Source organism: Pyxicephalus adspersus, chromosome 3, assembly GCF_032062135.1.
Source record: "Pyxicephalus adspersus chromosome 3, UCB_Pads_2.0, whole genome shotgun sequence".
Taxonomy (NCBI): domain Eukaryota; kingdom Metazoa; phylum Chordata; class Amphibia; order Anura; family Pyxicephalidae; genus Pyxicephalus; species Pyxicephalus adspersus.
The window spans coordinates 115125124-115146051 of record NC_092860.1 but is presented as its reverse complement, the minus strand read 5'-3'; the positions used below and the strand labels follow the sequence as shown (position 1 = coordinate 115146051).

Here is a 20928-nt window from a genome sequence, read left to right as displayed (position 1 = left end):
TTTATAGCAGTTTCAGGCATAAATAGTCATTCTGATGTCACATTCCACATTTAGGAAGGATAAAGTGGAGCCAATTGTTTCAAATACCCATATTTCTTAGAAGAAACAAAAAAAATCAAGAGACTTTTCTGGTCAATCAATCTCCTTTCTCATGATTGGTCTACTTAGATATTATTAGTATTACTAAGTATTGACATAAATTTCACCTGTATTTAAAAAAAAAAAATCAACAACTTGGAACTGTTGTAGATTTTTGTATTATATAACAGTGACAAATATTTAGCGGCAATTATAGTATCCCATTTCCATATCCAATCCCAATCCCATTCTAACAGTATCATCTGTGATCTGTGGTCATTGCGGCACAACTTTCCAAAGCATAACTTTGTATGCACCTACAGTGGTATAATACTTACCAGAATATTTTCTTAATGTGACTTTTTGAGGCTTCATTTTTTGAGCCTGTAAACTACTACATTTCAGTGTTTGTTTGGAATCCCAGCTCCTTGTTAGGGTTAAGTTTTGAAACAATTGTTTTGCAGACTATAAAACTATTTTCAGACAAATTCCAAACTGTCTTTTCAACACACTGAAACAATCAGTGACAATGTACTTAAATAATGTATTTTACCAGTGTTAATGTCACCACATATGTAGCATTGCATTTTTCTATTATGAAGTGATAATGCAAACAGAATAACACATCTGGGCTCATTCACCTCTATCTAGTGTAATATTGTGGTATAATATATTCATGTTTTAGGAATCTCAGGCTTTCACTTGTCATAGCCAATTAGAATGCTGTGCACGAATTCAATTTAATTTTATTTTTAAACATGTGATTTTCACCATGTGTTTGACTTGGGATGCTGTTAAAAAGAAGCTATGCAAAGCTACAAAGAATTTGAGTATATATTGAATTTTTGCTCTGGTTTCACAAGGTAAGGCAGTCTTTGTTTGCCTTTTACTCAGAAAAGTTGGACATGGTTGTCTAAAATCACTTAAAGACCAGTTCAGGAACAGTTTAACAGCTCTGATTTAAGGACACAATAAAACTTTTTACATGTAAAATGAACTTATCTTATAGATATAGATACTGTGTTTCCCCGATGATAAGGCAGGGCCATCAAATAAGACAGCCCCCCCTTTTTAGGACTGTGTACTGTAGTCTTCTTCATGGGTAAATAAGGCATCCCCCTGAAAATAAGCCCTAGAGCATATTTTGGCCTTCAAAAAAAAATAAGACAGTGTCTTATCATCGGGGAAACAGGGTAAGTATTGAGGTGTGAAAAATAATATGCGTCGGCCAATCAAATTTCAGTTCACTTTAGTTATACCAGTAAAACAAGAATTTGCATTGGTTGGTATTAGGATTCTTTGACTTTTCCCAACAATGGTACTAGTATTTGGTAACCTTTTAATTGCCTTTGTCATAAAATTCTCTTTTTATTGGAAACAAATATTATTGTTACACTGTGTTAAAGCCCTGTCAAGTAAATGTAGTCTTTGTGGTACTTTGTATGTTGTGTAATAAAATATTTGATTCTTAGAATAGTTTCTCAATATCTGTGCATTGTACCTGATACTTGCACTCCAGAAAGGTCAGTTGTCACAAAACAGTAGTGGTCTCAGCATTACATGGTATAAATACTGTAACTTACATGGTAGGTCCTTTAACATGGGGGAAAAGTGAAGGAGTAAACATTTTCAAACTCTACTTTGTCATTAAGTGAATCTAGAGATCTAACCATATATGTTCTTGATTGAATACCAGATAGTGAAACTTGAGACTTGTGTATCTACTGATATAAGAATAACGGATTGCAGGGCCTAGTTATGAAATCTCTGACATTACCGTATGATGCTTTTTGGTGGGCGGTATTTATGGAAACATTCAAGTTTTTATAAAGACCAAAGTAAAGGTGAAAGGCTGTGTAAAAACCCTCAGTAGCTGATAATAAAAATTTGTACCTACATTATTTTTTTTTCTAATAATATAATTATAAATATATAAAATGGTAATCTAGTTTCAAAGGACGTCACTGTCAGTCCTAGCTGGACTGTGTTAAAATTGGCTAACAAGGAGTTAAAGTTGCACAGGGATTGATAACAGAGGAGTATTTATGCTAACACTCCTAAGCTAGTATGTGTGTTTCACTATAGCAATCAAATCTTCTAGTCTGTAAGTGAATTGTCAGTTTTGCTGTATTTAGTATATCTGCCACAATTTTTCTGAGCACTGTGATGACTTGAATTTTTTTTTATCCTTACATGCCTCTTTTTTAAATAAATATAGGTAGGTAGGTAGGGATCCAATAAACCTTGACCATGATAGTCTATCTTCTCCAGTCTTGGAGAGCTTTAATAAATTAGACCCTATCTCTTACACCAGTAGTCCCCAACCTTTTGGAGCTCGAGGACCACTAAATGCATGAACTCCGGACCCCACATGCGCAGGGAGATGTGTGTCACTCAAAGAGGAAGACATTTTCCCCAGAGTGTTGTCATGATACCAGAACCCCACTCCCTCTCCAGAGACACAACCCGCCCACCTCCCTGAGCCTGCGATGTGTATGAGAGATGTGGTCTACGGCTCTGGCCGATACGCCCTTCCTAAGCAGGGTTCTTCTCCTGAAGGGACCCCTGTCTTACACCACATGAACATGGTTTTAACAAACAGTAACTGAGCCTAAAACAAGCTCTATTGACCTCTGTAGTTGAAGGCACCGAGGAATAAGATCAAAATCCCTTTTACCATAATGTGAAATATATGGGGGAATCTGATCTTACATTACAGTGCATTCAACTACAGAGGTCAATAGAACTTGTTTTAGGCTCAGTTACTGTTTGGTAAAACCATGTTCATGTAGTGTAAGACATAGGGTCTGATTTCTTTTATTGATTTTTTGGGGCAACAAAGATTTCTCAAATTAGATGTTACCAAAGACATTTTTATAAAGGGGATTTAGGAGCCCGTTTGGTGCCCAATTGTTTCCAAATCCTGAAGCACCATTAAGAAGATGTTTGCAATTGTAATCCACCACACAGCAGGGTTAAGGAATAAACCATAAAACAAAAATATATTACAGCTTAAGAGGCTTTAGCTGTTGAAGGTTGCATTTTGAAACTATTTTCCCCTTTTAAATTTCATAAAACCACACTACTTGGGTTGACATGTTCATTCATCCTCTTGTATCAGGGCAATAGAATAGGATCACCAGACCCCGCTTTATCCTTCTCCACAGCACAACAAGTCCAGGGGATACGTAGTTCTCAGGAATAACTAGAAATGTTTTTGCATGAAATTCCTTCAGTGGAATTTAGAACAAACCAAAATGAAACAAGAAGAGAATGTTCATTTTAGGGTTTACATATCAATAAAAAAATAGGGGGTTGTTCTTGAACCTGGAAAAAGTTTTCATATATCATTTAAGACTGCTTACAACATTATAAAAATATACTACTAGCTAATTCTAAAATAGAGCAAAATAATATTCAAGCCAAAAGTATGTATACATACATCATAAATAAATCATAAATCTGCTGCTCCATATATAAACCATACAAATATACAGTTTATTTACACAGTAATAACAGTGAAAAATGTGCTGTTAAACATCCCTCTACAGGCCCTTTATGATATATACATATAAGGTATAGTATAGTGTCCCAAGATAGCCATGAATATAACTATATAAACTTCACATTATAAGTATATATTCCAATGCTCAGTTTACAGTAATATTTCAATATCCAATATTTTATTCATAGTTCACAAGGGGGGCACTTGGAAAGCTTAAAAATCTTTTGTATAACTATAGCAGTCATACAGCTCATGTTTCCTTAGCTAGAAAAACGTTTCACATGCAGAACACTGAGCTGGGTTGGGTATGTGGCCTAATTTTTAGAAAATTGTCCATTACCGGATACCATGTGTAATTGTGAGACGGCACAGAGTATGACAAATCACATTGGTTGGGGCAAACAGGTCAAGAATTGTTACTGTAAAATCGTTAAGTAACAATGGTTTAGTGTAAACCTAAAAGTGTACTTTTGTTTGCCACCTTGTTTTGTTTTTAGAGTTTAAGTATTTAGAAAAACCTTTGCCTTGATCCTGCCAACATCTGCTTCTTTCAGCTAACAGTAGCCAAAGTTAATCACAAAGACTTATTGATGTGGTCGTGGCCTGCTATGCGTCCTTCCAAACTTTGGACTTCAGGACACCATGCCCTAAACTACTGGCAAAAATAATCCACTGTTGGCCCCTGTGCAGAACTGCTTTGGAGCCTCCGTGGGTATGGCACCTTGATGCAGCAGCACACTTTACACCTTCCTATCTCCAATCTTGCCCTAACCCTACAAGTGGCCATACCTTGGGGCACTGGGCTGTGGGAAAGTTTTTGGCTGGGGAACTGTTTCTGGGTGTTTCACTGTGCCTTACTACATTGCACATCTTACTATATAACCCTAAGTGATTGGACATGATATTTACCAGCACTCCCAGGGGTAAAAAGAACAGCCTTTAATAACCTTTACTGATATTATCATGAAAATTCCTTAGAATTTGCAGTTGGTTTGTTGAAAACTGTTGAATTTTACATCATTTGAACAGTAAAATGTCAGAATTTTATTGTCTTCCAAACATTGGGAAATTACATGTATTATGATTGCTAAAGAAACTTGCTAAATCCATGAATTTTATCCATGAATGACATGTTTTGAAGCCAATACAAGGGAAAGCAATGTAAAAAGATACCCTCTGTTTCCATAATGTTGTCAGTATTTTGCCCTTGTTTTTCTTTATATGGTGTGAAAATATCCTGCTGTATGTGGTTTTAATCTCTCTTGCTTATGAGCCGTGTCAAATGTAAAAGCTTGTATCAGGCTTCCCACATCGGACACAGATGCTTTGCAGAAATGACTGAATGCCAACAGCTCCAAGCTGTATGAATTACATAGATTTTACTGCAGCATCATATGGAACATAATGTGCTAAATCATTTAATGCAAATTCATCTATGAACACTTTCCCTCATATTTCTTTTTTATGTGTAGCTAATGGGTTACTCAACGCTACAGCTGGTAATTACATTTTGGGTAGATGCTAGTTCCCAGCTTCACCCGCCTACCATAGTTATTCCAAAGACACTTTATTCTCTCTGTTTAACATTTATTATATTTACAGAAAATGCATTAGAAGCATTGAGCGTATTGCTGTTGTATTTGTCACAAAGATCATACCGCTGCATGTCTAAAAGATAAAACTTGATAATTTTGCTCAGTAGGAGTAATGAATTTATCAATATGCCTCAACCTGTTTTTTTCACAGGGTTTGATGGTGTAATGCCGCCATTTGGAGTAGGTGAAATCCATGGATAACATGAATCAAAAGATTTTGTCTTATTGGAAATTAGTAAAGGGGTAATAGACAAGATCTAATAGGGAAATAGTGACCTTTGGTCATTTACGTCACATTACACTATTTGAAATGAATCATATCACCTTGTGAACTGAGTATTAGACAAAAAACAAAGTATTGACCCGTGATCAGTTACATCGCAGGTTACAGGTGCCTGTAGTGTGGTATTTACAGCTTAAAACAAAGGGAGATGCTCACTGTGCATAAATATAGTATCTTCCAAATTACAATCAGCTTTGTATAACCATCACCACATTTCCTGGTCCACTGCATATGTTATTATTATTAACCACATGAGAAATATACAAGCAAAGACAAAGTACTACTACTGGTCTCTATATACTTGTGGTCTGCTCATGGTCACTACATTCACTTATCTTTGTTCCAGTCATAAGATTTCCTATTGCAGAGCGATAGTTCCCTTTGTGGTAGATCTAATAAAAGGACTTTAGGCTGTTCACTTAGTATGTGGTTAAAAAGCCAGTTTATTCTCTGTTTTATTATTTTGAGGTTCCACTTTGATTTGATTTCCACAGTTAGTAATACCTGCTGCTTATGCTTGTCTTTTACTTCACCTTGTTGCTAAAAATATATGTCATGAGCCAGCACACATTAGACTGGAACTCTCTAATAATGGGAACTTGTTTTAAGGATCTTGCAGTTATAGAGGCTTTGTTTAATTAGGCGTGCAGAGAGCATACTCATGGTTGCTAATTAGCTTTTATCTTTCATTAGCTTAAGAGATGTAACAGGAAGGATTTTCAATTAGTATATTATAAGTTACACTACCATGTGCATTGCACTTATCCTTATTAAATAAATTGATTACCTACTTACATACTTACTGCCCTTCTATGAACTGTTACTACAATACACATGTAGCTTGCTCTGTTTTATTAGTCTGTTTTATATTGTTAAATGTTGCTGATAACGGAAATTGTTCCTTGTTTTGTGCTTTTTCTAGTTATTTGAAATCACTGTCCCGCTGTCTCAAGGACCAGTTAAACCAGTAACAATTAGTTTTGCAAACCATACATCCTGTCGGTGCATGTCTAAGTTGGATGTTTACAGGCAGGTCCATTCAATTATCAGACGATCATTGCCAGCTACACAAATACAGTAAGTATCAAGAGGCTTTTCATTCCATTATGTATGTGTTGTTGGAAAGATAGATTCTATTTCCTAAAAAATGATATGTACAAAAGACCAGAAACAGAGCATCATTACCAAACTTTGTTAGGAAAACTTTAAAGGAGGTGTGTGGCTAGGAATGAAGTTTTTTCTATACAGAGAGCAACATCAAGGAAGGATGTTACATTGTGGGTGGTAATAAAAGAAGGCAAACCAGGTGAGGGAGGGGTGCACTGGTGCAAGAAGTGCGGAGGTGATCTCTGGAAGCGGAGTGCAGGGGTACAAAGGTGAGCTGGTGAGTACAGAGTCACAGTTCATCCACATCTTAGGTCTGTACCTTTTGTCTACAATCTATGAACCCTTACCCTATAGCTAATATGTGCGCCCAAATCTCACATAAATACCACTCAGCTCTTGAGATTTGGGCTACTTAGCATCCTCAGAGATTTAGCTGGCATAAGGATTATGTCTCCTGTACATACGTTGGCTAAAGTTAAAAAATAATATCTAACTACCCCCCTTTTCCCTACCTTTATGCACCCATTCTAATAGGGGATGGGGGCCACAGAGATTAAATGACCTTTGTCTGAAGTGCAAGATGTGGGTTACTTAATTAGTTAACCCAAAGTATCAGCCTGCCGTAACAAATAAAATTCTGAAAAATATAGTGGAATTGGCCAGATTCTTAGACCGTCATAACATGTCTATGAGCAACTGAGGTAATTTAGAAGAGAGAGATAGGTGTTTTAAAAGACAAACAAATACATATTACATTTATTTAGCAGCAATATTCTGGCCTTTTCCAAATCCCCATGGCAACATACTTTGCATTATCATTTTCCATTTTTTTAATCTATATTGCTTAACAGCAATCATGTTTGAAGACTAATGGATTGTCTGGTTCACATTGCTAAAACACCGGCAATCTGTCTGTCATGTACTTTCAGCATTCCACATTCCATTGTCCTGACTTGGTTTTATTTATGTTTGGTGTAACACAGATGGTTCTGTAGAAACATTTTCATTGGCTGCTGTGAACTCCTGACAATGTGCTTCAGTTTATGTTTCAGGGCTGCCCCAGTTTCATGTGTTGAAATCTCAGTAGGGTAGTTCAAATGTTCAGTGGCAAGCTCTTGCTTGTTTGCTAGGTAAAAGTCCTGAAAAAACCTGCAGCATTAAATCTGTGTTTTAGTGTTAATGGTTTGTTATAGATTATATAGCTATAACTTGTAAAATAATTATTCAGCTAAAGCCATACATTATGGGAAGGCTTTGTACAATAACATATCAGGCTTCACATTAAGCTCCTCTGTGTCACAAGGTACATATTAGAAGCAGAATTACTATCTTGGGATCTGCTGCAGCCAATCAAAATCTTTTGTCAGAAACATCTGTGCTGAGTTTAAGATAAATGATACTCATTCAGAGCAATGAGACGTGGGATATTGATTGGGAGGTAAAGTCTCACACAGCTTCATGAACACGTAATAAATGGGGCCCTTGGGATTTTCTCAAATATCTATATGTGTATAAGTAAAAATGTTTTAGAGTGTTAACTGATTTGTAATGATTTCCTTTAAAAAGTGAGGCAAATATGCAGGCATTCAAGGTACTGCACATCTTGTTAAGTACTAAATTCAAAATAGCCAAAATGTTGCCTAAAAGATATCTAAATCCACAAACAAAAATGAAATATAATGCAGTTTACCAGTTTTATGTAATGGTTGTGTTCTTCTGGCTAAGAAAATTTTCTAGAAGAACAGAATCATACCTGTTCATTGTGCCAAAAATACAGTGTCCATGTAATGTTGTTACCTTTTTAAATATGTGAAATAAAACTGTAGTGTCGTTTAAAATTTTTATATTGTTATTTATATGAAAATGTGCCAACCAAATATCCCAATTTGAAAGATTAATTCGTCACTTCCCATATATGGGATTGGCCTTTTATAATATCATATACCACAAAACATTATTTTTTCATCTTTGTGTGAATTAAACATAAATCCAAAAAAATCAGCCTTCCTAGTATTTCTCTGTGAACAAGTTTTTGTGGCTACTAAGTTGTATGTACAGTGGAAAAAAAACAAAAAGTAACCAGGTAGAGGTTTTTGTCAGAAGAGACATGCAAAGTTTTTTGCCAAAAAGGGACTGCATGTCTTTTCTGCTTCTGGTGGCTTTTTTTTTTCGTTCACTGCCACAAACAGACCCAGATGTTGGCGACAATGTTAATCCTACCCATGCTAAGTAACTCAGTGGCCATCCAATGGCCAAAAAAGATCGACATGAACCCAGAAGTCTGCTTTGGGTATTGAAGGCAAAGACAGTGGCTTTGGGGCATGCAGCAATGACCCATTCCTGGTCATCACTGCAGGGTGAAGGCAGGCTCCAGGCAACAAAAAGAGAAGCGTGTGCCAAAATCAGCAAGTATGCTGTGAATTTAGTGTTGCTTTAAATATACACACTTCTACAATGTTGTGTATTACCTGCACACAATCGTGGCAGTAAGAATAATATGATAAAAAAAATGGGGGGGGGGGGTGCTGCTTTCCTGGTAAATCTACTAGTTAATTCAAATATTTGCTGGTGGAGATGGTAAGTGTTTTAGTGAATATCAGATTCACCGCTTTATAAATAACTTATGTATTAGTATAGTATAGTGTTTAGTAATATGATAATTTACGTGCTTGGTTTTCTTTATTAGACCATTAGACCATTGTTTTTAGTTATGGTAATTTTGCAGTGTTATTTTTGAAAGTCAACAACAGATGCAAGCATGGAACTAATGTCTGCAAATTTGTATTATTAAATAAAAGGAATCTGGAGATCATGTTCTTCTTGAATGACCTACATACAGTATATCTTTGGGTTTCTCTCATATGATGGATGACTAGAATAAATATTTAGCATTTCAGAAATTGGTAGTAATGTGTAGTTTCTCTGCAATTACATCATAATGATTAAATGTATCCCTTTAGGACATGTGGAAAGATTTGAATTACACCAAAACCAATTATTTTTGTAACAAACATGCAGTTCTGTCATTAATAATCACAGTTATGAAACAATGTAGGAATCTAGTTCAGCTGGATTAAAGTCAAACTCTTCTTTTACTAAAAAAAAAAAAATATTCATCTCCAGGCTAGTTACATACAAATCAAACCTAACTGCAGATTCTTACCTGCTTCTGTTCCTGATAATGAGACTGGCCAAGACCCTAATTACTGGAAATGGAGATGACTGACTTTTGTAACCATGATATAAGCCCCTGTTGTAATATTGCAGAAAAACATTCATGATAATTCTTAATACATTGAGCCTTGTTTAATAAAGCTCTCCTAAACTATCATGAGAAAACCAGACAATCCAGCTAACCTGCAATGGTTCCGGACCAGGATTTAAAAAAAATGCCAACTAATAACAAATTACTTAAGCCCCGTTTGTATCTAGGAGTCGTCCTTATGTCGGATGTCCTTAACCCAGGGACTACCTGTAATGATCCTGTAAAGAAATAAAAGTCACGCCACTTTTTGGTAGCGGATGTCATATATTGATCAGGAGAAGCGAGATCTTGCTTTTCATTTGTGAGCTGTAACTACCAAGAATCTGACAAGTGGGGCTGCATGGTGGAACTGTGTAATCATTGATTATTACAATGCCTGTTTTTTTGTAAATTTTAGAACAAAATATATAACTCTCTACAATTACTAATGGCACTTAGATGATAGCTTCTAAACCAATGTTAAGTGTAGTTAAGTGTCCGGGCGCTTTTCTGTATAAAGCTTTTCTCGTAGAAATAGATTCCAATATACATGTTTTTTCATTTGAAGAAATATTAAGGCTCCATAAATAAATATACATGTGTTTACAGGGTACTAGTAATAAATGTCAACACACATTTGAAGATATTTTATATTCAATAAAAAGCCAGGGGAGATATTTGTTCAACATTTAGCAGATGATAATAGGTCTGCTGATGGTGTGTCTATCTGTGTGTAGAAGAAGGATAGAAATATAAAGTAAAAAACAATGGAAACTTGCAACTTCCAAATTATTCTCTTGCAGATTACTATATGTAACTTCATATTTTTTCTTTTTTTCAGATGTCAAGTGGCAAATAAGACATGTCCAAGAAATTATGTGTGGAATAACCATTTGTGCAAATGCATAGAACAACATGACTTTGGATTTTCATTACATCACGAGGAATCAGGTAAAAGATTCCCACCATGCTGAATGCATTAGCAGAGAATTTTCTTCCTGAATGTAATGAATTATTTGCTGTACTGATGATATTCATTTCCTTAGGGAAAGGAGAGTTCCATCTGCAGAAGAATTGTCATGTTAATAACTTATAATGTACATACATCATGTAGAGTATAGGATAATAAGGCCAATTAGAAGGTGGTGACGTAACATCACATTACTGCTCTGTGTACCCATTATAATGAATAATGTGTGCAATATGACAATTTTTTTGCATCAGTAAGATAAGAAAATTACAGCATGAAATATGATCCATAATATATTCTATATAATAACTCTCTAGGTTTCCCATGAATGGTCCTTTGACATCTATTTATTTCAAAGAAAACCTTTGTAAATATTCTGTGGACATTTTATTAGCCCATCACAAATGGTATAGCAGCTGTAAAATGTTGTAATTTGTAATAAGCAGCATCCCGATTATTTGTTATGTCACCGTTAAAAATTACAACAAAAAACAGTTCACTAGTAACTGCGCCACATTGATCAGAAAAGTCTAGGTGCAGCAGCAACCAATGACCCAATGAGCTGCCCAATTGGTGTTTGTTTTAAATGATCCTCAATCTAATTCACCACATTGTGAATATAGTTTAAAATGTACAACAACATATGGAAGATATAAAGTACAGTAAAGTACTAGGGTGGGTATAGCATCTAGTTTTTACATAGTTGCTCAAAGCATCTCAAAAAACCTGATGCTGCCAGCAGGGCATATAGCCAAAACACTGCACTGTGGGATGTGGTCTGGGTTATGTCTGTGTTCCAACTTCCACATAATGAATGTTATAAAAAAGTCAGTTTTTCAGGGTCCAGGGGGAATTTTAAAGGTTTCAGTGGTTAAACAGAAGATGTGCATGGTGCCTTATGTTGCCTGTGGTCCTGAACAAGTGGTATTTTACAGAATACCCCGTCTCCCGAGTCTGTCTGGAACTTGACCTGCACTTCTATTTACATCACTGATGGAGATCTCTGACCAACTGCATATCTCCCCCTGCTCAAAAATAGAATGCCAATATGTGGAGTTTTCCTCTGCACATAAATACCAATGTATTTTTGACACCTGTTATGTGCCAAAAACTCATATACGTGAAAATGCATTACTGGGTTTAGTGTAGGAAAGACATTGTCAAAGACATGGTGCTCTTTGTTTTTTGGAGACCTCATCTTTTTGACAACTGCTGAAAATGTTCTTACTTCTTTAACTTGTTTGATACAATATTTAAAGAATATTTCATGTTAAATATATTTATTTATTTTGTTTCTGTTTGATCATAGAATCTGGGGAGGAATTCCATGATATTTGTGGACCAAATAAAGAACTGGATGAAGAAACATGCCAATGTGTCTGCAAAGGGGGATTGCTACCTTCAAGTTGTGGCCCTCATAAAGAACTGGACCGGACTTCCTGCCAATGTGTGTGCAAAAATAAACTTCTATCCACTTCCTGTGGGCAAAACAAACAATATGAAGAAGAGAGGTGCCAATGTGTCTGTAAAAAGACCTGTCCAAAACACCAGCCACTAAACCCTCTAAAGTGTGCCTGTGAATGTGTAGAATCACCAAACACGTGTTTCCTCAGAGGAAAAAGATTCAATCATCAAACATGCAGGTACGCAGACATGAAAATTGGTGAGATTTGCCATGAAATGAGCTAAGGGTTGTAGAATTTTAAAAGATTGTTTAAAGAAAATCCTTCCAACTATTACGTTTGTGAACAAAGGGGTCTAAATATAAATGTCTTTACTCAGATGGGATTTAACTACAATTTTGTGAAAAATATGTAATTTTTGGATAAAAATTGGGTGACTCTTGGATGAAAACTTTTATACATCCATCCCAAGAGAAGGTAATTCAGTAACAACCTGTCTTTGGTCAGGATTTGCGAACTGAAGTCTTACGCTGCGTACACTCTTGCAATAATTATTGTTGTAAAGGAACAACTAATGACCGATCGTCCGATAATCATTAACAAAAAAAGTGCACAACGACGCCGGCAAATGAGGATTGCCGCTGGAAACGAACAACCGTCCCAGCAGATCTGATTGAGCGACAATCGCTCACTATTGTGTGTACGGTCGTACAGTGATCGTGGATGTTTCTGCAGTACACCTTCTCCTTTACATGTCACTGCATCGTTCAAACAATCGTATCGTATGTGTACATTGGTGGATTATATTTAAACGATCGTATTGTACAACATGTACAGAATTGTGCACAATATGATCGTTCAAAATAATTGTGCATAATTGTTCATAATCGTTAGTCGTTCGTTTTCTAATGATAAATATTGCAAGTGTGATGGAGGTGTGATGGATCTGATAAAGGAAAATTAAGTTCCCTGACAAACAAATGTAAACTTCAACTGTTAAGTTCCAGAAACAAGTTTATAATTATGTGACACTGACCAAACTTTTAATGCAGATAAACTATGCTTGATTTATTACAAATGCACCAGTGAGCAAATTTGCCTGCAACGAATGTATAGTAAATGTCCCATAATTTTTATATACTATATGTATGCCCCTTTCTACTTATATATCGTGTAAGTATATGTTTCCTTTAACAACATTATATTGCTTCTTGGCAGTCCATCCTATAATACCTAGATTTGCAAGATTTTAGACTGCTCTCAGAATTTTTTAAATTTTTTGTTTTGTAATGTGTATACTAATATATAATGTCATTGGTTTAATTTGGCATTCATTATTTCATTTGTTCATTTCAGTTGTTACAGACCACCGTGTAAGTCTCGACCGAAGCGCTGTGACCCTGGTCTATTTTATAGTGAAGAAGTGTGTCGCTGTGTTCCTACATATTGGAAAAGACCATAAAAACTGATTCTACTATCAGAGGATATGTTTCATTTGCTTCTGGATGTAGAGAAGACTGTATTATTCTGACTATTGGATCATATTTTCAATTAAGAACCCTGTTCAGAGTAGAGATGGTGCAGTTTGCATCACCTAAGTCCAGGATCCAAGTAAAGATCGACCAAGATATTTTCTTTTCCATTTTTAAGGGCTTGAAAGGACATTTTTCTCCAATGACATACAAGCCCATGTTTTCCCTGTGATTTTTTTATCAGGATAATGACTATATAATTTATTTCCACTAAAAATATTGTGCAGCCTCTCTGTTTATGGCAATATCATTGTAAAAGCGCACTGTGATTAATATTTTTATATCATGTAAAAGATGTTTAATAAAAAAAAAAGAACAGAAACTTGTACTATAAACCACCAAACATGCCCAGCTGGACTCCTTTCTGCACCTCGAGAGTACTTGTATGCAAAGCATTTTATTTTTTTACTTTGAGCTATGTTTTTTTTGGATATTAAAATTAAGAGACTTACATTTTATGGAAGATTACCATAAGAATTGCACTGGCATCATTTTTCCAGGCCATACAATGCAACTCTACCATACTAGTCTGTTTATTAGTGTAAGACAGAAACATGAAATCATCAACTGTGTGAATAGTATTTTTTGTGTTTATTTCTTGTTATGTGTCTGTCAGTCTTTAGACTTATTTCACTAGGTTATATTGATACATCTAACATCGATTATTTTGAGAGTACTTAAAATTTATCGCTCTCCAATCTAAAATAAATGAATGTCGAAAAAGTTGAACTTAATTTCTTCTTAAAAGTGAGTATCAACTATTATCGTTAGTTACAAACATTAGTTGTAAATCAAAATAGGAGGTTCGCGATTGTTCGTATTGGAAAGGTTGCTAAAATCCATAAGTAGATTATAAAAAATGTTTTTAAATAATTTTTTTCTTCAGATAAATTTATTAAAAAATAATTGGATCAAATCTATTTAATTGGGCATCACTTTTATAACTATCATATTTGCAATAAAGTAGAATTGCATCTAAAACTTTACACCGGTACTCCAGTTCAAACTTTTAAAATGAAAATCCAGCCAAAAAAGGGATAAAACATACTATAAAACTTTCCTCTGCCCATCTTTGATTAGGTGTTACTTTAATTCTGGGGCATGACTAGGCCCTGACACTCCCCTACACCTGTCTAATAAGAATGCCATAGTGGCCAGTAAAAGTGTTCTCATTAGACAGTAGGATAACAGCTGGTGGGGCCTAACCATGAAATTGGGAAGTCCAATTCTATTAATTTCATTTATGTGGATTGGTAGAATCAATTCGTGTTTATTTTCAGTAATTTAACTTGTGTTTAAAATAATTTAAGGCAGGTTCAGGGGTAGTTAGTGTGAATCTTACAGCTAGACTTTTAGCTGCAAACTGTTCTATTTCCGATGCTTTGTGAAAAGTGAAATTCAGTATTAGCTTTTTTTTTTTATTGTAGTAATTCATGTGTAGCTGACTCAGACAGGTCAAATTTCTGGATTTACGTTATTTTAGGGCTTTGAAACTTCAGTTAAAATGGAAAACCATTTTGTTTTGATTTTAGCAGAATAGTCATGTAGTTTCGATCGGTCATTAGTTTGGACTAGTTATTTGGCAGTCTGAATCAACTTTTGTAGTTTTGTAGGGCTGCTTTTTTTCAAGTCTTGCTCACGCTACATTGTAGGCATGCACTTGCACTATTTATTTGTATGCAAGAATAAGGGTCTAATTAAGGATTCTAGAAATTAGAATGCAAAGTAAAATTACCGGATACATTTCAAGTACAAATTTTTATTCTGAAACTGTAAATAAGGTTTAAATATAAATATAATTTTATAAAACAAATCTAATTTTAAATGTAATGTTTGATTATATTATTCCACAAGTAGATGTTGGATTATTAGTCAACATCAGCAGGACTTTCAAAAAGTAGGAGCTGAACTCATTAATGATAACATGTATTTAAACAAATTTATGCACTGTTGTTTTGGGAGCAAATGCAGCTCTGAAATCTGACCTGAGCCTATCAGCAATGGCGAAATATTGAATATGCTCCTTGTATGCAACAAAGTAAACTTACAAAATATAGTGTCATCTGTTAAAATATGATCAAAAGAATAAACAATTCACTGATATCCTTATATTGGAAATATTATTAGGATTGGGGAGCATTTTGTTGTTAATATATATACAAATCACTAGCTCCAAATATTTTTTAACTGTCAAATAATATTAGAGATGAGTGGAGAGATTCAAACATGTGGACTACCATTCATATCTTTTTATGTACTGGATGTTCATTCTTTAACATTGTTTGATAACTACCAGGATTTTACATTTTTACAAATAGAAGACAGTGTTGTGGTTTGTTGTAAGATAAACTCAAGTGTATTATAAATTTGCTCTTTAGTATTTATTTCAAATTTCATTGCTTTGGTAATTATTTTTTATGCTTTTTTCATTTTCGTGCAAACTGCAGAATAGTAAAGTAAAAAGAATTGTGAATGTTTGGTCTTATGTATAAAGACACAACAAAAGGAGTATTGTTCTTTAGCAACCATACGTATGCATCCTTTTTTTTTTTGTTACAATTTTTATAACCAATAATGGGACTTCGTAATAATCCAATTTTTATAACTATCACACCTATTTTTTTACTGCAGTACAGACAGGGAAGAAAATCTGCAAATGAATTAAAATCAATCACTTAAACTTGACTAGTGTACATATACTTGGACAATGAAAAATAATTGTCCAATTGTCTAGTTAGTTACTGCACATTGTTCTTTATCTGCCTTTTTACAGTGACAGTTCAGACATATATTCAGATCACTATTCTGGGACAATATTAATAATGTTTTGCCAGGCATCAGAAAGTTGATCCAGCTAAGGATATTCACTTATTTATTTTATCTCTGGCAGTAAATGAACTTTCTAAACAAATTTTCACCAACCGCTGTAGTTTAAGGAACTGTGGTGTTATTCACAGCAGAAGCACTGGAGTCACTAAAGTAGTTGTCTCAGCAGGTTAGGTCCCCCTTCTTTCCCCTCCTAGGGATCCTATGTTTACATTAGGACTTCTGCTTGAGGATAAATTGCTCCATATTGTCTGCAGCTACAAAGATTTATGAGGATTTATTTAAATGCCCATTTACCCTTGTTAAGAATATGCAAACACAATGTACCTTACCTAACCTAAAACACATGATACAAATGTGAATTACAGGGCAACCAACTATTCTGCCTGAAGTCTACATTAGCTGCCTTACATTATTATACATTAATGTTACCTAAAAAGTATTTTGTTTTTATATGCTAGAAATGCCTCAGTGTGTGGGGGTAATTGAAATAAATGCACAATACATAATTGCACCTAAAGAAAAAAAGATAACCTTTGATGAATAGACAACAAATTGTAAAAGATAGGTAGCATCCAAAACATTTATTGCTGGTATGTTTTCCTTACCTACCCTTAATTTTTAAGTAATTAAGGAAATAAAAGAATTGTTAATAAAATTTCTTCAACAAAGATTTTGTTTTTTAATACTATTAGAGTTTTTCAGATGATTAATCCTTGCAGTGCAAATATTACTGATATGCTTCAGGTATTACAATAAATAATTCAAGAATTATTTTACTACTTATACTACTTTTAATCTACTTTCTGTGTACCTATAGTGTGTTGTGTATCAACTACAGTGTCTATACAATTGTTTCCAGACACGCATAGATGTGGATCAGTACCTATAATTTCCAAGGAAGTTATTTTGTGAATATTTGTGTGTTTACTGTAAACCTGTCATGACAGAAACATCAGACATGCTTTTGCTGACCTTCTTCTGAAAATATTTGTTGCCTGGAAGATATACTGTCTGTTTTCCTTTAGGACCTTGAACAATTATGCAGATCAGGTAAGTAAAGGAAAAATCAGACCAGCAGCTTAATAGTCATACAGTTATACCAGGAGGTTTATCCAAAGATCAAAAATCAAACCCTTGCACCCACCTTCCTTAATTGCCAATGGTGGACACAGTCATCAAAGAGCCTTTGTAAGTTAGAAAGCTAGACTGATATATTAGATTGATCTGACAAAGAGTATGCTATACAATACCCTGATCATTTGCTTCATTTCCAATCCGAATTTTGTTATGAAAAAATGGGGCAAGTATGCTGCCCATCACTGCCAGCTAGGCAAAGAACCCAATTAAACATCACATATCAAGGGCGCAGTTAACTGAAGAGTGTCCTAGCACCTAGCAAACTCACATTGAGAATAAATAGAAATAGAATAAATTGAAACGTGTGCAGCTGCACAGTCTATGAAAGGGCCACCCCTTCTGATTGCCAAATAAGCTCATTATTGGCCTGAATACAAATTCTAAAGGTATATTTCTGAACCATTAGTTCAGAGCCTTATACAATGCACCTGTTTGGCAAAGATCCTTTTGCAATTAAAACAAAAAACTGACTGCAAATTACAGCTCATCATGCTGATCATCCAGTGGCACCCTGGTGTGTCCAGTGATTCTGGAGTGTAAAGCTACATAGACACGTCCAATGGTTCTCGGCTCAGGGTCGATATCTGGTGAAAATCTAGCTTGTGTACAGCGCCAGTCGTCCATCATTGGAACGACTGTCCTGGCGGATCCACGGATGATGAACGACTAATGATCCTAATTCAAGGGAAGGGGGAGAGCGCACAGCGGGGTGCTTCTCCGTTGCTCTCCCCCTCCCCTCTGCATAGAGCAGAACAGTGCTGTACGTACAGCACTCGTTCATGCATCATGCAGTGCTAGTCGTTGGAAAGGATCATGAAAGATCCTTTCCAACGTCTATTATTGCACATGTGTATGCGGCTTTAATGTCAGTAAGATATAGAAATCCTTTTGCCTCTGACAGCTCACCAGCAACAGAGGTGTTAAACAAACCACCAACATCAGTACACTGTTGATGGCTGAAATACTGCACAATCTTGTTTGCCAGTGATAGAACAATACCTTGCTGGTTTAACCTGACAGGTAGTAATGCCATAGCATTTTGGTTATTGCTCTCTTTGCATGCCTAAATCTCCTATTCCTGGCAAGTTGTCATGTTTCCAGTGTGCCAGTATGGTGCCTAGTAACTTTTTGTAAATGTTTTTGGTTGTTGTCAGTTACTGTACGGTTTCTGTATCTGTGTGTCTGGTGGTGTCCCTATACTACTGATTTTGTCTATGAAGGTATGTTACTAGTTGTGTCAGTATAGGATGTATTGTGGGTAAGCGACTTTTCACTGTGTTTATTAGCAACATATAACAAGGTGTGTCTTAGGGGGGCAACATTTAGAGCAGTTGTACTTGAGGAGCAGGAGGCTTAACATGACAACAAAGAATTATGCAACAGAATGTATAAGGGAGGAATTCCTCTTACTTAAGGAGACTTCCTTTGTTACATCACTGGGTGAGGAAGTGAAGTTTCCTCAAGGGCAAAAAACAAATAACCTGGGAAGTTTTATCAATTTCCTACTTTATCTGAAATCAGAGATTAAAGTTACTTAAAAGTAACTTAAAAAATGGTTTTGGAGTTAGGCCTTTGGTGACAAAGTGACTTTCCTGTATTGAGTTGTTTCTATTGTAGAAGGAAAAATAAATAAATAAGAGTGGAGAAAGTGAGGCACAAATTACATTGACAAATTGTCCCTGTCAGAGTCTGTAGGAGATATTTAGAAGTTGTTTAATCTTGCAGTAGACATGACTTTTTTTGTTTTGGGTGGAGTTATCATTTACCAGTCACATTTAGATTCTAAATATTATCTTGAAAATACAATGAAGCAGTCTAGCAACTGGATTGTTCAGGGTAAGCAGGGCTAATTGACTAAATAGTTTTTGCTATCTCATAAATGGTATTTATAGGGTGCAGTTTCTGTCACGTAATGTTTAATATTGATACTATTTCGCCAAGCCCAAACTAGAACGTCAGTTCACCGAAGAGGTGGTGTTCGTTAAAGTATTTCTGATACCTGCTGCCAGGTGCCACAGCCCTTTCTGCGTGTTTCCTTGCCAAGGCAGTGTTTTAGTAAATATATCACAGAACTTACTTCTTACTTCAGTTAGCTAAACTACCTCTGCTTCTTTCGGAGCACTCATATACTCACACATATTAACAGTGTATGCAGAACATAGCTAAGCAGTGTTTATAATGGAAATGATCACATAGCCTAAAATTATTGCAGATCATGAGTAAAATGCAGGTATTTGAAAATCACCTACTTTTTACTTTTTATTTACACTTTTACAACCACAGAAATTTGAAACTTTGTTTTATGTATACTACCCTTACTGCTCAGTGTGTCATATTTAAAGCAGAACTTCAACTAAAATAACAACATAAAATAAATAAATTCAGTCCTATGGAGAGGGGAAGACAAGGGGGCGAAAAAGGACAGCAATTGTCTACAGTCAGACATTTTGTGTTTTGCTACAGCATACTGCTAAAGGACATCAACCTGGGCAACAATATTTAAGGATGTTTACATAGATCTACTGGACAGTTATGTTTACCCTGTGGCTGTGGGAAGAACTCCTCAGGTGTTTTTTCTCATTTGTGGCATGTACGGCCACCGCTGTTATTTAAGATAAGGCTTTTTCGTGATGTGGTCATTCCAGGACAGACTGCATTAGACCACAAACCGCCCAAGATCCTGGGGGCCAAACCTTTAGCTCTAGGGCAGCTTGCAAGCCATTGGCACTAGTTGTGCATCCCTTTGGCTTCTATATAAAAATCTTTATTTAGTGCTTGGGTAAACCATTGACTGGATTTAATGTAGTCTTTAATCTACTATAGTATGTTTGTAACCCTTCGACCATCTCTTCTTGCATGTCTGGAGCCTTTGACATCTCTCTGTAGCATTGCATTCAGTGAATATCATGTGCATACCATTGGTATTGTCAAAGGGCCAGACAGAAACCCCTTTTATCAAATAAGTTGACCACCCTTGACTCAAGGTAACCACCTCACATTTTGCTGCCTTGAGTTAAATGACAGGTTAGAGCATATAGATGACTAGGCCAAGGGCAGTGCAGTTCAGAAGAAAATGGCTGGTTAGGACTGTAAATTCATCACCCCAATAATAGGGCAGAAATATATGGTTTGCAAGAAATTTTGACAAGAATCCTTGGTGTTTGCTCACATTAACAATGAGGTTGAGGTGTGGGTATCATTTTCTCATGCTAGAGAACCGCTGCCTTTTAACAGACGCTACATGT

The 20928-nt window shown here is 35.5% G+C and overlaps 1 protein-coding gene across 1 annotated transcript in view; it reads left to right on the top strand.

Annotated features, from left to right (window-relative positions):
• Positions 1-14052, top strand: part of VEGFC (vascular endothelial growth factor C) — a 78882-nt gene extending 64830 nt beyond the window's left edge. The window contains exons 4-7 of the mRNA XM_072406082.1: positions 6384-6538; positions 10654-10763; positions 12092-12425; positions 13542-14052. Coding sequence (XP_072262183.1) covers positions 6384-6538; positions 10654-10763; positions 12092-12425; positions 13542-13647 — 705 coding nt within the window. The 3' untranslated portion in view covers positions 13648-14052. The remainder of the gene's footprint in view (positions 1-6383; positions 6539-10653; positions 10764-12091; positions 12426-13541) is intronic.
• The last annotated feature ends 6876 nt before the right edge of the window (positions 14053-20928 follow it).